This window comes from Perca fluviatilis, chromosome 2 (genome assembly GCF_010015445.1).
Source record: "Perca fluviatilis chromosome 2, GENO_Pfluv_1.0, whole genome shotgun sequence".
Classification (NCBI taxonomy): domain Eukaryota; kingdom Metazoa; phylum Chordata; class Actinopteri; order Perciformes; family Percidae; genus Perca; species Perca fluviatilis.
In genome coordinates this window covers 12,215,501-12,236,100 of record NC_053113.1, presented here as the reverse complement: position 1 = coordinate 12,236,100, position 20,600 = coordinate 12,215,501, and the positions used below count along the sequence as shown (strand labels likewise).

Genomic DNA, 20,600 nt, shown 5'->3' with positions numbered 1-20,600 from the left:
ATTCAGTCAAAACTGAACTAAAAGTAGAGTGAATATTTTTCAGTCTTCGTTGGCAGCTTATTTGCAAGCAGACATTGAACTACAATCCTTAAATGTATGGTTTATTTAATAACTGAGAACACCTTCAAGCTGCAACTGAAGAAAAATCAGTCACTTTAGGATTAACCGGCTTCTCAAAATACTTCTGCTCGATTGTATGTGTCTGTAGGTTAAGATGTATGGACTAAGAATTTGTTTTGTAAAATAATCCGTTACCTGCAGCAAAAGGGTCATTTGTCAACATACGATAAACAGCAAAAAGATTAAACTGTAGAAAAAGTTCAACAAAAGACCAGTTTCAAACAGGACATTGATGTCACATTTTTTTATTTAATTATCCATTATGCATTTCACTTCAGACAGTAGTTACACAGCTGTAAGGGGTTGTGGCAGAATACTAACAAGGAAATACAAAACAGACATGGTGTTAGTACATAATGTGCATCTTCTGGATGAAGAGAGGACTGACCACATGCTTCAAGCTGCAAAAGAAATTATGAAAAATTAAAAAAATTCATTGCAGAGACTTAAGCCTGTTCATACCAAAGATTTGCTACATTCTGACATCTGACAGTTTACACCCATGCTACTATACGAAACAGTGTATCCTCTTCAACGACTCTGTAGACCTACTTCCATTTGAACTTCCAGCTTTTTTGTAGCTGGATATAATTTGTAGCATATGAATGAGGGTGGTTAATTTACAGTAGTAATGAATTGGCCAGATGATAGAGCATCTGGAGAATGGCATGAAATGGAGTCGTCCCACATAACAGACAAGAGATGTCCCCTCTATTCTTAATTTCTCCCGTCTAGTCAGCAGTTCCATCGTTTAGAGGTGACACCAACTCCCCTAACCAGCCAAACATTAACTATCGAGACGGCACGTCACCAGGGGAACGGCTGATGAGAACCAGCTGACAGTTTGTAACCGACTTGACCAGCTGACTTTGCTACGAGCCAATTGGCTGTTCAAACAGGTGACGTGCCTTATGTTCTAAAACCAGCCAATGGCTACTTGACAAGCTGAGTCGCAGGCGACGCCATCAGCCTGCTGCAACCTTCTAAAAAGGTCATTTCCTTGTTGCAAATCTTTGGTGTGAGCTGGGCTTTACAGTCTACGCTGGTTGTATGCTTCATTTGGTTTTAGGTTACAAAATTGGCACTTTTACAATCGTTTAAACCATTCCAGTTTACATTACGTCATAGTGCTTCTGTGTATCAGTTTGTTACCTGCAACACAAGGGTCGATGTATGCTGTATCAGACTGGTCACCTTAAGGGAAAAAAAAAAATAATTTGTTAAACTTGCATCATATGTTCAATAGCCTATCATATTAACATACTACAAGTTACTATTTGGGTAACCGTTCAGGTTGTTTTACAGCTACCACAGAACAGCGCGTGCTGTGACTTCTGTGAGTGAGGTCTAGAGAGGACCGATTTACTTGGCTGGTAGTAGTCGTAGATCTTGACCACGGCTGGCTTCAGGTTCTGCACTTGGTACTCCTGTACGAGCGTCAGGCTGTGGTTGATTCTTCTGTCCTTCTGTAACTGTTGGAAGAAGAACAGACCACATGATCAGTAACAAACCTGGAGAGCATCATCTCTCGTTTGTCACTTTAAATCCCTCTCACCTCCCGTATGTACACCAGAACATGATCCTCCTTTTGTTCAACACGATCCACCAGCAGGGCACCTTTGAGCTGTGAGGAGACATCAGCTGGGTTACCATGACTACTACAACTCCATTTAAAGTTACTGGAATCACTCACCATGTTCAAAGACTCTGGGTCTGGGACAAATCCAGAGAGCATTTTGATATCCAGGATAACCATGTTTGTACTGGACTCCTTTCCACTATATCTGTAATGCAAATACCAGAAAAATATGAAGTCAATCTGAGGCTTTGGAAGGCTCCATTTACTGTTCGTTTTAGCCACAAGTTGTAAACATTCCTCCCTGTCCATCCAACAGTTATGTTCAAGCCGGTAGATGCAGAGGATTATTTGTCAATGTCGTGGATGTGCTTGTTGATTACTTACAGGGATGTTAGCTTCAGACTGAGTTTGGGTATTTTGCTGGTGCAGTTGGCCTCTGGTTCGACCAGAACACTGAGGGTGGTATCAGCAGCAGGAGTTGGGATGTTATAAACAAGGGAAATCTAAACAAGGAAAGTAATTCATAAAGTCAATAATTCTTTGCTCGAGTTGGTTCAAATGTACAGTATGAAGCATCAGGATTGGTGGTTGATGTACACCAGACCACTGACCTGTATGGCAGCACATGCAGTGCCCTTCACCTCCAGGCTGTACTTTCCCGTCACGTCCTGCAGCTGCTTCTCCTGGTAGAGCAGTTTGTTGTTCCGATTCACGTCAAACACCAGCTGGCCCCCGGGAGACCGGACCGTCACGGTGCTTGAACCCTCTGGACTGAACACCAGAGTGGAGTAGAGAGCCAGAGCCTGAAGAGCCACCACGGTGTCCTACAACACATGCAGAAGAAAAGAACCAATACCCAGGGCTCTCAGGTTCTGAGCAGTTCAGAGGCAGGGGTTTGGGTGGGGACGGGGGTCTGATCTGATAAATGACACATTTAATTCAGCATTTATGTGTGTACTATGCATTGTCTGGATAAAATATAATGAAATAGCCTAGGCTAACTGTTTTCACAATGGGGGCCGGGAGGTTTTGAGGTAAAAATAACATTACAAATGATTATGGGTATTGTTATAAAAGTATTATGGATAGGCCTATTATAAAATGGGTATCTTTCTAAAAATATAAAATATGCATGTCTAAATAATGAGTTTTAAAATAATTTCCTTTACATCATAAGCTAAACACAGCATTTAAAGAAACAATTGAAGAAAAATGCATTGTCACAAACATGAAAATTGGGCTGTTTTCCATGTGCCATGCCATTGTTTTCGGGATAATGGGCTGTCAGACAAAATGGGCTTTTGGTCACAGCTAAGCCACACATTTTTTAAATAACTTTGTTCATCTCATTTGTCCCAGAAGAGATTACTGTACATTTGACTCAAAGTCCAGCTGAACCCTGTTGGGCTGTACCTGTGTGGAGGAGAATCCTCCGTAATAGTTCTGCTGGCTCGTCAGCCATCTAACGATGCGGCTGGCGTAGCCCAGGTCTTCAGCAGTCGGGGAGGCACTGAGTTTAGCCAGCAGCACATAGGAGCTGGTCTCCACAGACAGAGAGGCTGACGTTTCTGTTGCTGTCTGAGACCAGTGGAGGAAACCTCCTAAAAAACAAACAGCCATCCACAAAGAGCCCAACAGGCACAGGGTAAGCTTGGTCACAGGAATGAAGCCAGAATGATTTCGTGGAGGAGGACTCACCTTCTCGTAACGCAACAGCGTCTAGGTGACCCAGTAGGTGAGCACGGGTCTCCATGTCTCCTGCCAGGGTGAAGACGTACGCCAGCAGAGCTGTGGCGTAGGTGTTGCTGAGGTCACTGATGGACTCCTTGAGGCAAGACAAGCTAGCCTTCACCGGCCCATGAACCGCAGGATCCTACAACAGATTCAAAGAAGAAGTTGTCTCTCGCTGCTGCCTTTGTCTCTGGAGTCAGAACTAAACTGAGGGGAAGCGGCGCTCAATTTGAAATGCTCCACATATCTGGAACAAACTTTCTGATGCTGCCTCTTTAAATTTGTTCACTCTTATACTGCACCTCCTATTGTTGCATTTTAGGTTTTTACTTTAAATTGTCACTGAAGTTGCATTGTTGAAAACTGGAACTGTACGACCCCTTTCTGGGGCACCTGGTTAGCTCACCTGGTAGAGCAGGCGCCCATATAGAGAGGTTTACTGTCGACTCAGCGGCTGCAGGTTTGACTCTGACCTGCGGCCCTTTGCTGCAGGTCATTCCCCTTCTCTCCACTTTCAAGTCTCAACTGCCCTATACAAATAAAGGCCTAAAATGCTCCTTTGCTCAGCTTTTTGAAAAAGACTTATGATAGACTCATCACTACAACCTAATACTTCCCGCCTGTACTAAAACTAACTGGGTATTTCTACTACTTAAGTGGCATCAAGCGGTGAGGTTGCAGCAACCACCTGAATACGCCTCCCTTCCCCCTTCTGTCCAAGCGTGTAGGAGAACCTACAGCGGCCTTCACTTCAATGTCAACACATGAAAGGCCCTCTCTAAAGCCAGCGTTTGGTTGGTCCGTTGCGGGAAACCTGGCGGTGCAACATGGCAGTGGACCCCGTCACTACCCGATGGGAGACGAGTGCAGATGAGTTGTGCATGCTCAGATTTAAACCGTTAACGGTGTAATGTCACTTGAAATTTGTGAAATCTATAAATAAAACTTCATTACAAACAGACGATGGAATCATTTCAAAGATGTTTGATCGCTATGATTGCCAACATTGGCTCAAAACGCCATTCAAGTGACAGCCTTGGTTGGGTTTGATTGCCAACATTACAGAAGTCTCTCATTAGCAGCTTCTTGGAGGCTACTTGTTGCAAAGTGACGCGTGTGCAACTCCCATCTGCACTCGACTCACACCGGGTAGTGACCGACCCACTCCTGATGTGGACACTGGTCCTTTAAAACTAAAAATAAATCCCTACAGTTCAGAATCTTTGGTGCCATGCCATAAATATTTAAATTCAAATGAATGCATCTTATGTACATATACACTCATTACAAATATCAACTCACATCTATGTACATGTTCATCTCCAAGAAGGCAGCAGTGATGTAGGCACTGAGAGTAACTTCATCAGACACTCCACCCTGTAAAGAGGAAGCATAAGGAGTTAGTGATCTAGTCTGACTCACTGGATGCAGAATGTAGGCCCGTCTATTACCGTACTCTGCTCCCCTTTCACCATCTCCATCAGTTTCAGCCAAAGCCAGTCTACTCCCCATAGCCAGAGGCATTTCACACAATTCTGGGCCTGGTAAAAAAAGGCACTCTATGACCCGCATCCACAGGCTGTTCATTCTAGCATCTTTTGGGCCCTCCTCACACGAGGGCCCTGCATACTCCGTCCTCTTCCCTTCAGTTAGTATTCGGATTCCCTGGTTGGTATATAATCTCGTCCTGATAGATTTAACTGACCACCTCCACCATAATTCAAACCATAAACTCTCAGCTCATAACCACACACGAGATGACTGATCAGATTGTTTACCATGTAGGTATAGGACTTTATTCAAAGACAAGTCACTTTTGGATGGAAATCCTTTCAATACATAGGACTCAAATTTGGTAGAAGTTACCAGATGGGTCACTTTTGTAAAAAGAAACCTTTCATTTAAAATTGAGAGATGGGTAAATGTATTTAGTACATTAATAAATATGGACAATTTGTATGTTATTACACACTGTACATATTGTATATAGGGCTATGTACTGTATACACAGACCGATCACTGTACCTCCAACACTCAGGGGCCTGACTCAAGTAGACTTAAGCATTTGTTAAACAGGACACTGCCACTGTTTATAAATGCTCCTCAGTTGGAAATGCATTGAGTCCCACAAGGCTCTCGCATGCATGACTCCCAATTACGGCATTTGTTTTTGATAAGGGAAACTTGTTGAAATTAATCGGAGATGGAATTATCTCACATTGCAAATGAGTGAGTGGGCCCCCAGGCTGGCATTTCTTACTACTGAGACATGAATCAAAGTCCTGATGGTGCATTTCCATTCAACTACTGCTACAGCAAAAGTGTAATTTAGTAAAGTTAACTTACCGACCTTCAGTTTGTTATGGTCATACAAACTCTAGTAAAGAGGGACTTTAACTACCTTCATTATGGTGTGGAAGAGCTTTCCCGACTGTTCAAAACAGCCATTTTGTTGTTGTTTACTTTTCAGCCAAGTCACGGACGCTTCGATGTTGGCTGGGTCAATGTAGATGAAAGTCTGTGCTTTGGCAAACGATCGCAACACAAATGCAGTCAGCCTGAGGATATTAAAACAAGACAAGAGGAAGCTCTTAGGATCCGTTTAATGGCTCACGACAATCCTCTACTCTACAAGTAGAAACTGTATGTCGTAGTAAATGTTGCACACCATGTAAATGTCTAATTCATTATTCTTTGTGGATGATTGACCAGTAACGTTCTCACCAAGTGTTCCCTGGTCCTGCTCCAAATGTGCTGTAAGCGCCGTCGTTATCTTTGTAGTTCAGCTGTCTCTGGTAGCCTGTAGAACAATAGAGACACCAATTAGGGCATTTACTGATTTGATTTCTGATTAGCTCGTTTTAGGTGAAAACTGCTCTGGAACTGAATCTACAGATGTAGTAAACATGTTATGCCTTTAGTGGACAGGTGACTAAAAAGATGAAATTAAGGGAGAGAAAGGAATGACATGCAACAAGGTTGTTACGGTGGGGTGGGGGCCTGTTGTCAGCACTGTAACCTAGAGGCCAGCAGGGTGCCCCTGACCTTTAGTCCCTAATAGGAACGACGAGCACTGTCAAGTGATTATGCACGCCGCTTGTTACATTTTGTGCAACCAGCACCAGAATGTGGCCGACGGTAGATTTGGTGTACGGGTTCTTTTAGCTACCAGAGTAAAATGGAGCCTCACCACTGGTCAGGAAGTTGGTAGCCTTGTTCCTGATGGCTGGGGTCAGCTGCTGGGTGTCTCTCAGGTACTCCAGGATGTAGATGTCTGGGGCAAGGAGCGCCATGTTCTGCTCGCCACATCCATACGGCATCTGCAGCAGCCCATCCAGGTTCTCCAGAGCCCGGCCCAGGATGTCACCTGCCCAGAAACGAAGAACCACTGAGATCAAACGTGCAACTAACGGGTGTTTGAATTGAGGTTGTGGTGCAAAGGACCCTGGGGTGAAATTACTCTGAACCATCACTTTAAAATGTTGAAGGTATAAATGCACTTTGTATTTTGACTTTAATCAAATGAACAGATTTCTTATTGATGGAAGCCTTTTCCCTTCCTAGAAGAAAGGGAAAGCAACTCTCAATTAAAATGAATGCATTAATTTACCGAGTACTGATACTGAAGCACGGGCAGATCCAGCAATGTTCTCAGGGAGTTCTATGTCCACTTCCTCCGTCAAAGCTTGCCCTGTGAACAGAGAGAACAAACACTCAGCACTAAAATAAAGTCAGTGGATCATGTATTGAAACCAGTCAGACTGGATTAAGATCAGACAAAAATGGAGGGTTCATTCATTAGGTTGGTAGTGTATTTAATGACAGTTATGATATTAGTTAATAACACCTGCGCTAGACTTGCCAGAATGAAACTAAGCGCTATCTGCAAGTAGTGAATGTCTCCATCACATGTTTTAACACCAGTCTAATCAACTTCTAGTATTTGTCTTTTCACACGTTTGCTGGGCCAGGCCTGGTGTAAACCGTACGGACCTTTTGGGCAGAGCAGCCAGTTGTAGGTGTTGGTCACCTCAGTTCCCTCAGCCTGAGAGGGAAAGAAATAATGTGAGTTAGAGTTTCCATTTAGTTCACGGATAGAAAATTCTCCCTTGATCATCTTTTCCAAAAAAAACAAGTACCAACCTTTACTATGAGAGGTCGTGTGACCACATCAATTCGTCCTCTTTCAGGCACGCTCACAACCTCATTGTCACATGAGATTTGGGATGTCACGGCCTCAGCACTCACCGACACATTTACAACTCCTAAAAAGAACAAACCGTTTCAAACTTTATTCAGAACAATGACATTTTGTCACCAATGGGGATCTTGCTGATTTCACAGCTCAAAAAAAATGCTCCTCCACCTCGGCAGCCTGGTGGATAAAAGCTCCAGTCTCACCTAAGGCTGAGGGGGCCATGGTCCAGCTGAGGGTCTTGCGCTCACTGCCACACAGACAGGATGTGTACTGGTCACCAGAGAGGGGGGTGAGGGTGTAATCTAAGGAGGGGGCTGGAGTCACAGTGACCTGTTCAAGAGAGAATACACATTTAAAACTGGAGATTTAGGGCAAATTCAACAAAACTGTTCAAATTTCAGCACAATGCTGCAACATTTAACCTTTCCCCTGGTACATCTTGCTAATGTTTTTTTCAAATAAAAAAGGAGATCCAATCATCAAGCTTGAAGCCTGACTAAATTAGGAGTATTCCAAATATTCACTAGAACCTTTGAGGGCGTTTACAGGACCGGCTAGAGAGGTGGGTGAAGTTAAACAGCAATCCTTACAGGTTTCAAGGTTTTAAAAAAGGTGCCTTTGATTGCACATCGAAAAAGGGAGTGGGTAAAGTCATTACTACAATTATAACAATTTTATATATAGCACTTTCCAGATTAAGACTTACAGGATATACAGATTTACCCTAAAGGTGGGGACAATATAAACATGACACCTGCTAAACATCAGCAGGTTAGCATAGCAGGAATGTTAGCATGCTAACATTAGCATTTGTAGGTCACAAAAACAAATAAAAAAATTAAAATGACCATGATGCAGCTGGTCAGGTAGTTGAAGGTGGTTGCCTTCAGTTCAAAGTGCTCCCCCCGGATGATGGAGTAGGGCAGGCTGAGCTCCAGGAAGAAGGGCTGGAAGACCGTGAGGTTTTTACGCGGCGCCAAGCCGAAACCCTGAGGGGACAGACAGAACGCCTCCGTCTCCCAGGTGGTGATGGTGTCCGGGACAGTGAGGGACACATTCTTCGTTCCAAACTCTCTGGATCAGCAGATACACAGACGTGTTACGGTAAACTTGAAAATACTCGCATGATTAAGATTAGTTAAAAGAAAAAAAACACGATATGTGTTGACTTAAATTGCAGTAACACCGCCATGTTGTAGTTACTGTTAGCTAAAAAGAATGTTCAAATGTGAAATGGTTTCATATGCTGTGTCCTTGAGATTTCAGAAACTCAAATGCAGTTCTGTGTTTCATGTGTACTCTAGCCCAAAAAGACCATTCCCCATACACCATTTTAAAAGAAATTGCCTGTAAAATGACTAATACATTCTGCTAAAATAACTAAAATGAGACTCCAAGTTTAGGAGCAGATTCAGTAAATTAGTTCCATGCCATTCATGTGTGGAGGGAGACTGCAGGAAGTCAGTGAGAGCCTCTGACCATCAAAACCCTCTGTGGCAAAAACTCACCCAACTTCCACCAGGTCCCATATCCAGGTCTCAGGGAAGAAAGTGCGGACCGTCTCTACTGGGGACTGATCAGGAGATGGCCCATTAAAAGCCACAGGAAGTCCAACAGGGCCAGGGGCTGCCATTTCTGCTCTCATTATGGCTATGGTAGGAAGAATGGAGAAAATATTCATTAGGTAAAAACCAAAGCAAGGACCTGTTTTAATGAGCAAGTAAATATTCAGCATGCATCACTTGGAGCAAAACAAAGAAAGTCACCATAGTTGCCATAGCCGCCATAGCCCTGGTAGTATTCTTTTCCTTTGTATTCGAGGCATGAAGGATCTCTGATAACCAGGTTTGTTGCCATCTTCATCCCTACATTCTAGATAATCCAACAAACCGGCATTACCGAAAAGTTGATAAATCTGCAACACAACCTTAGTATACTTTATTTTGGACACTCATTTGTGTAGAAAGTACCTGGAAAACTGTATAAGCGTCAGCTGTCCCATCACCTCTGGGGTATGGCAAAATAGATCTTCTCGGTCTCACAGGCAAACATTCTACACTGTCTTCAACGTCATATGGAATATAGGACATTTTTGTGACCGGCAACAATTGAAATATCTGAAAAGAAAGGTTTGGTTCAAAGTTATAAACTGACAACGTTAGATGTTCCATGAAGATCTGACAATTGGGACACACTTTGACACTAAGATACTCCTAGATCTTGAAACGTTACATTTGTCAAATCATTGCCTTTATCCATAAGGCACTCCTACAGAGGGCTACGCCACATATGTGAGCATCACCTTATACATACATATTCATAACCGCATGCTTACAACTGGTTAAAAGAACAATCGGCATTGAGCTGCAATGCATATTTGATAACCATGTACAACTGGTAGAGGGAGAAAAAGGTTAACCATGGGACAAGTAGATAACTGCAGAGTAAAAATGGATGATGATACATTTGCAAAAGATTATGCAGAGGTAACAAGTTATACATGCATATAGTTGATTCCAGTAGTTACCTAGCCTGATGTGGTCATACTCCGATTCTAGTCAGAATATGACCTGACCTTGAATTTTGTGGGCGGGGCTGAGTTTGGCTGGCATCCAGGCTAGTAGTTACCTTGTCTGCATTCAGAGTCTTCCCTGGCTCCTTGATGAGGACGCTCTGGTCAACAGCGCTCACGCCACACAGAGATTCTGGCTGGGTGGTAACCCGCATGATGGTCTCCTCTCCTGGGACGGCCGAGGACGGAGAAAACGCCAGCGACACCTGACCGCGGAAAAGACACAGCGCACCATCTGGACTTTAGTGGGAGAGGAGAACCTGGGATCTTTTCAACCTGATATTCAATAGTAATAGCAGGAAATTGGGGAGAGACAGGAGACGACATGCAGCAAAGGGCCACAGGTCGGACGCCACTGGATTATACCACTCTACCCATGCAGTAGAGTCAGAAAATGGTGGCCCCAACATGTAGGAAGTTAATGAAATTCATTTCAGTGGGATACTTAAAAATTGTCTTACATAGGTAACTGGCTTTTCCCCCCCCTTCAAGAAAAGGCTACATGCTGTATTGAGGTTTTGATTCTGCACCTAAAATCTGACGAGAACAGCCTTTGCCACATGTCTGGGTTCTTCTCAGGCTGACCTTTTGACTGAAGCACTGCTCGGTAGAGAAGTCCGCGCTGTTGGCGATCACCGTCTCACTGGGGAGGACGGCGTAAGCCACGACCTGGACGTCTGGCGCCATGTCTGGAGACACCGTCAGCTTAAAGGACACCTCGCCCTCATTCACTGAAACAACAATCGCTCACATGACTCCATAGATCGGCCAGGCTAACTCAAAAGGATACTGACAAGACAAGTCACTTTGCTCACCCAATTTATCTTTGATTTCCACCCGTTCAACTCCTTGTAAAACAATGGCTCCTCTTGATAAGACCTGGGAAGTTTAAAAGAAAAATGACAGTAATGCAACATGCCCTGTCTGCGGTGAGGTCCTGTCATGTGATTAAGTACATCGTGGAAGAAGTTTATATGGTTCATGTTAAAACGTTTAGTTGAAAAAGGAGTTATTCAAAAGGCAACAACTTATCCAGAGCAGGATATTTAAGAGACTCTGTAAAATGTATTCAAAAAGGGTAACGCTACAATTTTACAAATCTAAAACACAAGTCTGTATATTGGAGAGTACTACTGCATATTGTGGGGGGGGATGTTACCTTGCATAAGTCAGCATTGGTTGGGGGCTGAAGACAAGTTTGAACATGAGTTGCATTACTGGGTTTAGGCTAGAAAGTTTTATTTATTTATTAATAAATAATATATATATAGTTTTGGTTCATTGATTTTGATCCTTTTCCCCTAAACAGTCATTTGTGATTCTCCAGTGGCTTAATCTCTCCAGACTGGATATTTAACTTTTAATATTTGGATAAAGGTAGTGGAAACTCATCTGGAATTTCTTTACCAGATTTGTTTTACAGTGTTTCCAGTACAGCGCTTTTGTTAACTGTCAAACTTGACCATTTCTCAACATTTTCAATGCTTAAATGTTGACACGCAACACAAAAATCTCCTGCGATGTAAAAGTAGTTTTAAAAACATCTTCCCCATGTCCATGGAAGTGGTGAGAGGAAAATAGTTCAACCACTCACCAGATAAATCACATCCATAAAGCCCTGGGCCTCTCCAACGATGGTGTACTGGATGGAGAGGTCTTCTTCTTCGTCACAGGAGAGTGGTTCATCCTCCTCCTTCACATCCAGGGAGCTGACCGTCTTTCGGTATCAGGAGAAGACATGGCAGGCCGGAGACACCATGTGATCATTAGACTCATAGTATGGCGTTCTGTAAGGACTGTAGCCCAGTGTCGGTGTGTCGCTAACCTAGAGAGCAGAGAAAACAAACACTAGATGAGATCGTGGGAGATGAAGTAGAAGAAAGCTTCAGTTTTTACAGCCATAACAATTTCTCTTCTTTTTGTTATAGACAGATTGTTCCTATATGGCACCTTGGTCAGTTGCAGCATATTGAGAAACCATTTGATGTCAGATTTGGACGGTGTTATCATCTTCATGATGAATGTTGGTTACAGATTGTAGTTTCTACTTCTTACTTGTAAGTGGACGTCTCCTTTAAAGGCAGCTGTGCTCAATGAGAAAGCGGCGACACCATCACCGTCGGTTGTGAGATTCTGTAACCAACGCGATGACCACCTTTCACCCTCAAACAGGAACACCGGCATGTCAGGAATGGCTGTATTATTGTAATAAACCGCTTTAACCTGTCGGAAGAACAACGTTGTATCACCGAGAACGCCCACGGCTTCAGTTGCACCGTGTATAGAAGCACATTGAAGAAGTGAAGACCAAATGCACTTACTTCTCCTTCCACATTTGATCCTTTGTTATAAGTCTGGGGAGTGTCGGTGAAAGACAGCTTTCCAACAACATAAGAAATGCCCGTAGTCTTCTCTTGGGAGCGTGAAATACCTTTACAAGAAGCCTTCATGTTACAACAATGTGGACGCCGTATTGTTTCATTACATGGCATAGTCAGTTATTATAGGCCAACTAACTTTTTTGAAATATAAGTACAATATACGTTACGACTTGCCTGTCCCCTCCTCTTCCATATTTGCACTGAGTTGCAGTACATCTTGCAGCGCCTCCTGCGCAATTCTTGTGAAAGTTGACATTGTGAAGCTGAAAGTGGCACAGCCTCTCTTGTCCGTCTAGAAAGCACAATTAAATAACATCAAAGACTGGAAAAAGTGAAGGACATTTCAAACTCTCCACACGTCAGACCCTTATTACTTCAAAACTTTTGACTGTCAAAACTACTATCTCGTGTATAAAAATGAACTTTTACACTCCTAAATTTGTGCATCAGACAGACAAGCCCGATGACAATATGTAGTGTTAAATGTGCACATTACGTAGGAGGCTATGCACCTTGCTTCATGAGACGGTCACCATAGCTACCGTACCTGCTTTGTCTCCTCGTAGCAAGGCATCGGGATTACAGAGACTCCCTCTGGATGTTCAGGGGTGATTGCACGGGGTATAACATAGGGATCAAAAGGTCGGCACACCTTCAAGTCAACACTGCCTGGCACAGGCTGTCCGTATGTATACCTAATTAGATGACATGGAGAAAGAAACCATTCCCTAAACTGGACCCATTTTAGATTATTTAAGAGTAATGAGCAAAACAACTTTTACTTACGTTGCACAGACTTCAGCTTTGACTTCTTCCTGATTAATGCTTACTTCATCAGGTGCATTCATTTGTAGGTCAAATTTAGGCAAAACTGGGGACAAAGGGATTATTAGCATTTTTTGCTTCATTAAACAGATTAAAAGTGATGGTAAAAAAAATATAATTACCGTATTTTTCCACCTTGAAGCTGTGTTGGATTTTTTCAGACCCAATTGACACAGTAACTTGGTAAGCTCCTTCACGGGCCTCAGAGTTCAAGGCGTAAGAAAGCTGCAATATCTTCCTATTGGAGGAGGTTTCATTCAGCCACTGGCCAATCCTGTTGCTGTTAGAATCCTGTTAAGTGAAGTCAAGAACATGGGACAACGGGAAACTCAGGAATACAGGAAAAGCGGCATTTCTTCTTCCACAAGATGGCTGATTAAAGTGGGCCATGGTTTGGTGTAAAGTTGTACGAGTAGGAACACACGCAGGCTAATATCAGTGGCCAGTTAGATATATTGTCTTAGTGTATAATGGGCATTTGTACAGAATTTGCTGCAAAAGTATATACATTTGTGTCATTTCCTTTTTAAAAGCAAGTTTTATGTAGTATGACAATCCTATCTTAACATTTGGTCCACTTTCTAGCTAGTCAGAGTTTTTCCAATGCAAAAATAAATAAATAAAGAAACTCATCTAATGAACATTAGAGGCTGTTAATATCTCCAGAAAAGGTTTTCCCCCCACTTTTGTCAAACAGAAAATGCAGCCTGTAAAGCAAGAATTTGTGTCCAAGGTCATGCATGAATTCTTGTCATCGTTCATAAAGGTCTTGTTCAAGTTGTAAAACAGGCCTCCACACAACGTACTGGGCGTTTATCACATTTGATACCAGAATCTGTGAAACCTTCCATAAAGCTTGGGCCTGACCGCTTATAAGTCACTTCATGTATTTAGGAGATTAACATGCTGAACTTTTAATAGCCTAATAAGTCAACTGGAGCATTTTGCTTTAAGGCATTTGTATTAGAAGAAAAAAATAATAAAAAATAACCAGTATGTTAAAGTGTAGATATTACTCTTACCTCTATTTCGATTACATCGTACTGTAAGAGAAAGAAAGATTTGTTAAAGCACAAGCTGCTTTGTATTCCTGGCATCACATTGTCATGAGTTAAAGACTTGAGCTCTTATATTCATTCTGATTTATAGTTTTCTGGAGAAAAGAAGCCTTTATTGTAATCTCTAGTATAGATTCCACTGATATTTCCAATTATATAGGATCATTTGTGACAAAATGTTGCAAAATGAGAAAACATGGAATAGATCCATCACTGGGTCAGCAACCTTCAAAGCAGCTTGGGAGGTTACCTAAAAAAGGGGCTGTGGTTGTACTACTGACCCAGAGCTTCACCAGGAGATCATATTCTGGTTCAATCAAAACTAAAACCTGCACCATTATCAAACCATAACCACCGATACGGTTTATGAATGAGACCTGAAGAAAGGAAAGACCGGTCAAACACTCACCAGCTGATGGACAGGTCTTAACTTGGTATCCAGTGTGAGGACTCTGAAATGCACTGAGAGACATGCAGAGAGATTACATGAAGCCTTTACAGCTCTTCTACAGCAGCGGTAGACATCCTAACAGGCCAGTGATTGGTCTTCTGTTAACTGAGAAATCACAGCCTTGGATTTCAATAAAGTGGGGGATAGTTTTGCACGGAAACAAAGATACCGTGTTTTATTTAATATTATTGTCAGCGTGGCACATTACTAATATGATATCCAGAATGTGGGGACTTCTGTGCTCTCAACTGCAGCAGGAGAAAAGTAGTACATTTCATTTCTACCATTATATAGACCCTGTATATGCCAACATGTTTCTGGGCTTCTGGGAATTGAACCTCTACGGCTTGTTAAAACGACTTGATATTCTGGGGCACAATCACTTTCTCACTACCTGTTAGAGCCAGTAGTCAGACTTCCAGCATTCTGGGGCTTTATTTTAAAATCCTGGGAATGTCAATATATAAGATTTGATATTGTGGGAATACATTTTACACGCAGTGCTGCATGCACAGCAATTTGTAAAGAGGAAACTTTACTATATATGGTACCATATTGTGTACTAAAATCAGATCTTTGATTTGATTAATTCGCACAACACAAAGTGGCATAAACATAAGAAAAGAAAGTTGTGCAGGTGAAGAAACTGACTCCTCCCAAAAAAAAAAAAAAAAAGAAAAAAGGATTATGGAAGGGATCTCACCTTAATTATTATAAGCAAATACAAAAGTCAAGTAATCTAGATAAGTAACCAAGCAAACCTAGATTAAAAACAGCTAATCTAAAGTAACCAACATAAATCAAGTATAAAGCCATCAGCTCAAAATTACCCGTTTGTCCTGGAAGGTAGATTGGTTTATCCGTTTGGATGAAGGTCATTGGTCGATAGACTTTGATCTTAACTTTTCGGACTTCTTTAGAGTAGAACGTGTCGCCTCGTACCTCCACCTCAAAGTCCTGCACCACTTCATCCTGCACTAAAGGAACCTGTGACAAAGATTTATAGACACAGAGAGAGCCATTACATCCCATTCAAACATGATTTATGAATATTTAACTTGATCTGTTGCAACTTAAATGGTTAAAAATCACACATTTACATCAGCAGTTTACACAATTATGTATTTATATTGTGTTCTTTCCTTTACAAATCCGTTTGTATACGAGTTATGAAATCCCATCAATGGCTTCCAACTCAAATTTTTCCAACACATTTTGTTAAAATTAGCAAATCAATCAAATCAGGAAAGTTGCTGACCTTAAAGTCAATGCAGGTATGAAATTCTACACTGGACGTCTTCTCCAGAAGGGTTGTATTCGCCTCTTGGGACATCAGAGTGACGCTCATTTCCAGAGTCTCGCTGGGCTCCAGGAGACTGGCACAGAATCTGGTCTCAGCGCCAGATTCAAGAATTGCAGGAATGGCTACCATGTACTGCCTACAGCCACAGACACACACAGTACATATCTCACTGTCCAATATGGAAATAACCCCAACCCAGAAGATTATGCAGCATAAAATCCTTACCAGTGATCAAGTCATTCAACCACAGGCTATTATCATTTTTTAACCGGGGAGGTAACTTACGGTCCTGCCGCCGCCTGGCCCACGCACATCCAGCTCAAGAAGACACACAGCTTCCATGTCCACATCTGAATCCCAGGACGACCCATGACTGAATGAGATCATCATGAGTCAGCATCTGTTTAATAATCTGATAGAGAATCCCACCCCCATCCTCGATTTGATTTAAGGTAGCCCATTCAATCATTTATAGACTTCATGTTGTGGTGTGTAAGGCAAACTGCAATTTACAGTTTAATTAGGCAATGTTTAAAGTCCAGAAAGTTTGTCATTCCAAGTGTGTGTGTGTGTGAAAAACAAACTTTCCAAACCCAGTCGTCATTCGCTTTCCCTTTTAGCTTTTGCTCTTCGTTTAACTTAAAAGAAAGCAACATTTGGAAACTCTTCCATTTGCTTTAGAAGACTATACAGCCGCAACCAGAGTTCCCGATATATCCCCGCCGCCCCGCCACAAAACTGTAGAAGAACCAAAATCCCCAAAAGTGAATGTCTTTAATGAAGTGAAAGACCCGCGTAGCAGCGCCATGTTTCAGTTTCAGCTCCCCGAGTGGAAGTCTTACCTCTTTCAGACCACCTACCACGGTTGGGCTGAGTTGTCTGATCGGGGGCTCGACGCTCCTTTAGGAAGTTCTGACCGAGCCCGTCTACATCGGTATATATCCCGGGTCATGATGACAATTCAGATCACCTGCGTCCACCCAGGACCAATCAAACAATTACCTTAGGTGCTAGAAATGGGTGGGGCTTACACGTCACATATTCAGTGAACGGCTAACATCACATATAGGCCTACTCCAATATCTCACCTTTTTTTTTTTTTTTTTTTTTTATTGTGAAATCTCCAAAAGATTTTGGACAGATTTGGAGTCTCACTTTTTTTTGAACCCACCAACTTTATCTACTCCTTAAACCTTACAGATATCATCTGTTTCTACGATAATTCAGGTAATGGTGCTCTCGAGTATCTAATAAATGTTGTTATTCTGTATGCAAAATTCTACATTCACAAGCAGAAATGTTCTAACTCCTCTCCTACTTTTGTACCTTTTCTCATAGAATTGAAATCTCTACTGCTATATTTAACAGTGAGTTCATTTCATTCAGGTGTGAGGATGGTGGATCAGGAAAGACAGGGGAAGGCAACAGGTAGGTCTAACATTAGGTGGAGGTGTAGGGGGAGCCACTTGATACCAACACATTCATTTCCTAATATTAATATGGAAACACTAATATAGAAATATATTACATAATGTTTGTTTGACAATATGTCTTAGTGGAGAAGAACACAGGCAAGGAGTGAATGAGACAGACATGAGGTGGGCGATGACATCACTAGAGATGACACCAGTGATGACATCAGGTAGAGATGAGACCAGTGATGACATCAGGTAGAGATGAGACCAGTGATGACATCAGGTAGAGATGAGACCAGTGATGACATCAGGTAGAGATGAGACCAGTGATGACATCAGGTAGAGATGAGACCAGTGATGACATCAGGTAGAGATGAGACCAGTGATGACATCAGGTAGTCCAGTATGGTTTGAAGTTCTGTTGGCCAACGTATTCACTGTGTCCTTTTTGGGGAAAAGAGAGTGCAGACAGAGATGGAAACTATAACAATTAGCCTAGATGTCTGACAGTGGGGATGCAAATTTAAACATCTGCAACGCATATGCTTGAATGCCCATACATGATGATGTCCAGCACACTTATTTATTTATTTTTTATTTATTTTTAAGAAATGTATGGTAAAGTTTAGCAGGTCCTGGGCTCCAGGTGCTTCCAGGTTCTGGATGGTGCTGACCCTGTTCAGACTCTGCTGAAGGAAGAGCTGAGCCGACTCCACAGAACCAGAACCGCAACGCGAGTCCACCAAGTCCAGACCGTTGCCTAAAGCCCAGTAGTAGATCTTAGCACAACTGAGCAAAGTGCAATAATAATAAATACGGCGCTTTTGCACATAGCACTTCAACTCTTACAGTCTTTTTAAGAGGTTGTATTGTTAGATGTGTCCTTCATGCCCTAAGATGTCTTAAGTTAATTTTAGCTTGATTTTAGAATGGTTTCTCTGTTACATGTGTGTGTTGTGAAGCAAAGGATTGTAGCACTATGTGTATTCTCTTTATTCTAAAGGCAAAGTTGTGTAAATGGCTGGCGTTTTGACATAGACTGCAGTAGCAGGATTCTGAAAAACGACAGTATTTCAGTTCTCACTCTTGTAATTTGTAGACGGCCCTAAGCACTCGTCTTACAGCAGCAACAACAACAACAGCAGAGAGCAGAAGCCAGCAGGCAAGTGTTATTTACATAAACTTCTGGTGTACTTACAAACTTTCCAATCCATCGTTTTATGAGTCCGAACCATCACTTTAAGCCTGTCAAAAAAACTAAATCTAAATCCAATGATTATAGAAATTATCTCACGTTAATGTTTTCTTCATCATTGGCCCTATGGCGAGGAAAAAGCTTAACGTGGTTTAATGTACCTAAACAACGATCAATGATTACCAAATTTCTCTCTCTTATTGCTCCTCATAACCACTGAAAACTGTCAAAAGCTCGAACCCAAAGTCAAATTATTATGGACATTATCTGACATTTAAGGTCCCATGGCATGAAAATTTCACTTTATGAGATTTTTTAACGTTAAAGTGAGTTCCCCCAGCCTGCCTATGGTCCCCCAGTGGCTAGAAATGGTGATAGGTGTAAACCGAGCCCTGGGTATCCTGCTCTGCCTTTGAGAAAATGAAAGCTCAGATGGACCGATCTGGAATCTTCTCGTTATGAGGTCATAAGGAGCAAGGTTACCTCCCCTTTCTCTGCTTTGCCCGCCCAGAGAATTTGGCCCACCCATGAGAGAGAGACATCATGGCTTTCAAACGAGCAAAGTGGCAGTTGGTCAAGGCCCCACCCCACCCTCCACCTTGCCCCCCCCCTCTCTCCTCCTCAATAACTACAGACACAGAAATTGCACATCATAAGGAAAGCTCATTGTGGGACTGGCTCTAGTGGCTGTAATTCTGCACCAAGGCTGAATTTCGGGAAAGAGACTTCAGATACAGTATTAGGGGACCACTAAGGTCTATATAAAAGAGACTTCAGATACAGTATTAGGGGACCACTAAGGTCTATATAAAAGAGACTTCAGATACAGTATTAGGGGACCACTAAGGTCTATATAAAAGAGACTTCAGATACAGTATTAGGGGGCCACCAAGGTCTATATAAAAGAAGACTTCAGATACAGTATTAGGGGACCACTAAGGTCTATATAAAAGAGACTTCAGATACAGTATTAGGGGACCACTAAGGTCTATATAAAAGAGACTTCAGATACAGTATTAGGGGACCACTAAGGTCTATATAAAAGAGACTTCAGATACAGTATTAGGGGACCACTAAGGTCTATATAAAAGAGACTTCAGATACAGTATTAGGGGACCACTAAGGTCTATATAAAAGAGACTTCAGATACAGTATTAGGGGACCACTAAGGTCTATATAAAAGAGACTTCAGATACAGTATTAGGGGACCACTAAGGCCTATATAAAAGAGACTTCAGATACAGTATTAGGGGACCACTAAGGTCTATATAAAAGAGACTTCAGATACAGTATTAGGGGACCACTAAGGTCTATATAAAAGAGACTTCAGATACAGTATTAGGGGACCACTAAGGCCTATATAAAAGGATCCAAAGAGCACCATGTCATTGGACCTTTAAGTGTTTCTGCTTCATTAGAGCCTATGGAAAAAGCTCAACGTGGTTGAATGTACCTAAACAATGATCAATCATCACCAAATTTCTTTCTCATATTACCCCTCATAACCACGGAAAACTGTCAAAAAATCGAACCCAAAATTCTATTATTATGGACGTTATCTGACATAAAGCGTTTCTGCTTCACAGCAGGGCAGCGGAGCGGCTGGGGGTTGACTCTCCACGGTTCTCATTGGCTTTATAAGTCCTAATGTGAAAAAGCTTAACGTAGTACAGTTAACGTATCTAAACAACGATCAATCATCACCAAGAAAAATCCTCTCCTATATTGCTCATCATAACCACTTAAAACGGTCAAATCTAACCCAATGTCCA

The 20,600-nt window shown here is 42.1% G+C and overlaps 1 protein-coding gene and 1 long non-coding RNA gene across 3 annotated transcripts; one reads left to right on the top strand and one right to left on the bottom strand.

The window, feature by feature from the left end:
- Positions 1 to 349: 349 nt before the first annotated feature.
- On the bottom strand, positions 350 to 17,191 carry LOC120550122 (alpha-2-macroglobulin-like protein 1). The gene is given in 37 exon segments (XM_039787138.1): positions 350 to 521; positions 1,273 to 1,314; positions 1,487 to 1,592; positions 1,676 to 1,744; positions 1,814 to 1,904; positions 2,084 to 2,202; positions 2,311 to 2,523; positions 3,113 to 3,300; positions 3,398 to 3,572; positions 4,733 to 4,807; positions 5,832 to 5,988; positions 6,155 to 6,230; positions 6,621 to 6,797; positions 7,041 to 7,121; positions 7,424 to 7,475; positions 7,574 to 7,695; positions 7,832 to 7,958; positions 8,477 to 8,702; positions 9,137 to 9,278; positions 9,395 to 9,500; positions 9,599 to 9,745; positions 10,257 to 10,406; positions 10,786 to 10,931; positions 11,016 to 11,079; positions 11,795 to 12,025; positions 12,256 to 12,423; positions 12,522 to 12,631; positions 12,756 to 12,873; positions 13,129 to 13,276; positions 13,368 to 13,452; positions 13,529 to 13,697; positions 14,429 to 14,449; positions 14,874 to 14,926; positions 15,746 to 15,902; positions 16,174 to 16,354; positions 16,504 to 16,591; positions 17,061 to 17,191. Coding segments are annotated over 36 exon segments (4,383 nt in total). The 5' UTR covers positions 16,590 to 16,591; positions 17,061 to 17,191; the 3' UTR covers positions 350 to 516.
- Positions 17,192 to 17,326: 135 nt separating this feature from the next.
- Positions 17,327 to 18,398, top strand: LOC120550525. 2 transcript variants are annotated; one of them, XR_005637743.1, is made up of 3 exons: positions 17,327 to 17,445; positions 17,605 to 17,646; positions 18,263 to 18,398. It is a non-coding gene; the product is annotated as an uncharacterized LOC120550525 (long non-coding RNA). The 2 variants fall into 2 exon arrangements; XR_005637741.1 differs by having other exon boundaries at positions 18,258 to 18,398.
- Positions 18,399 to 20,600: the final 2,202 nt, after the last annotated feature.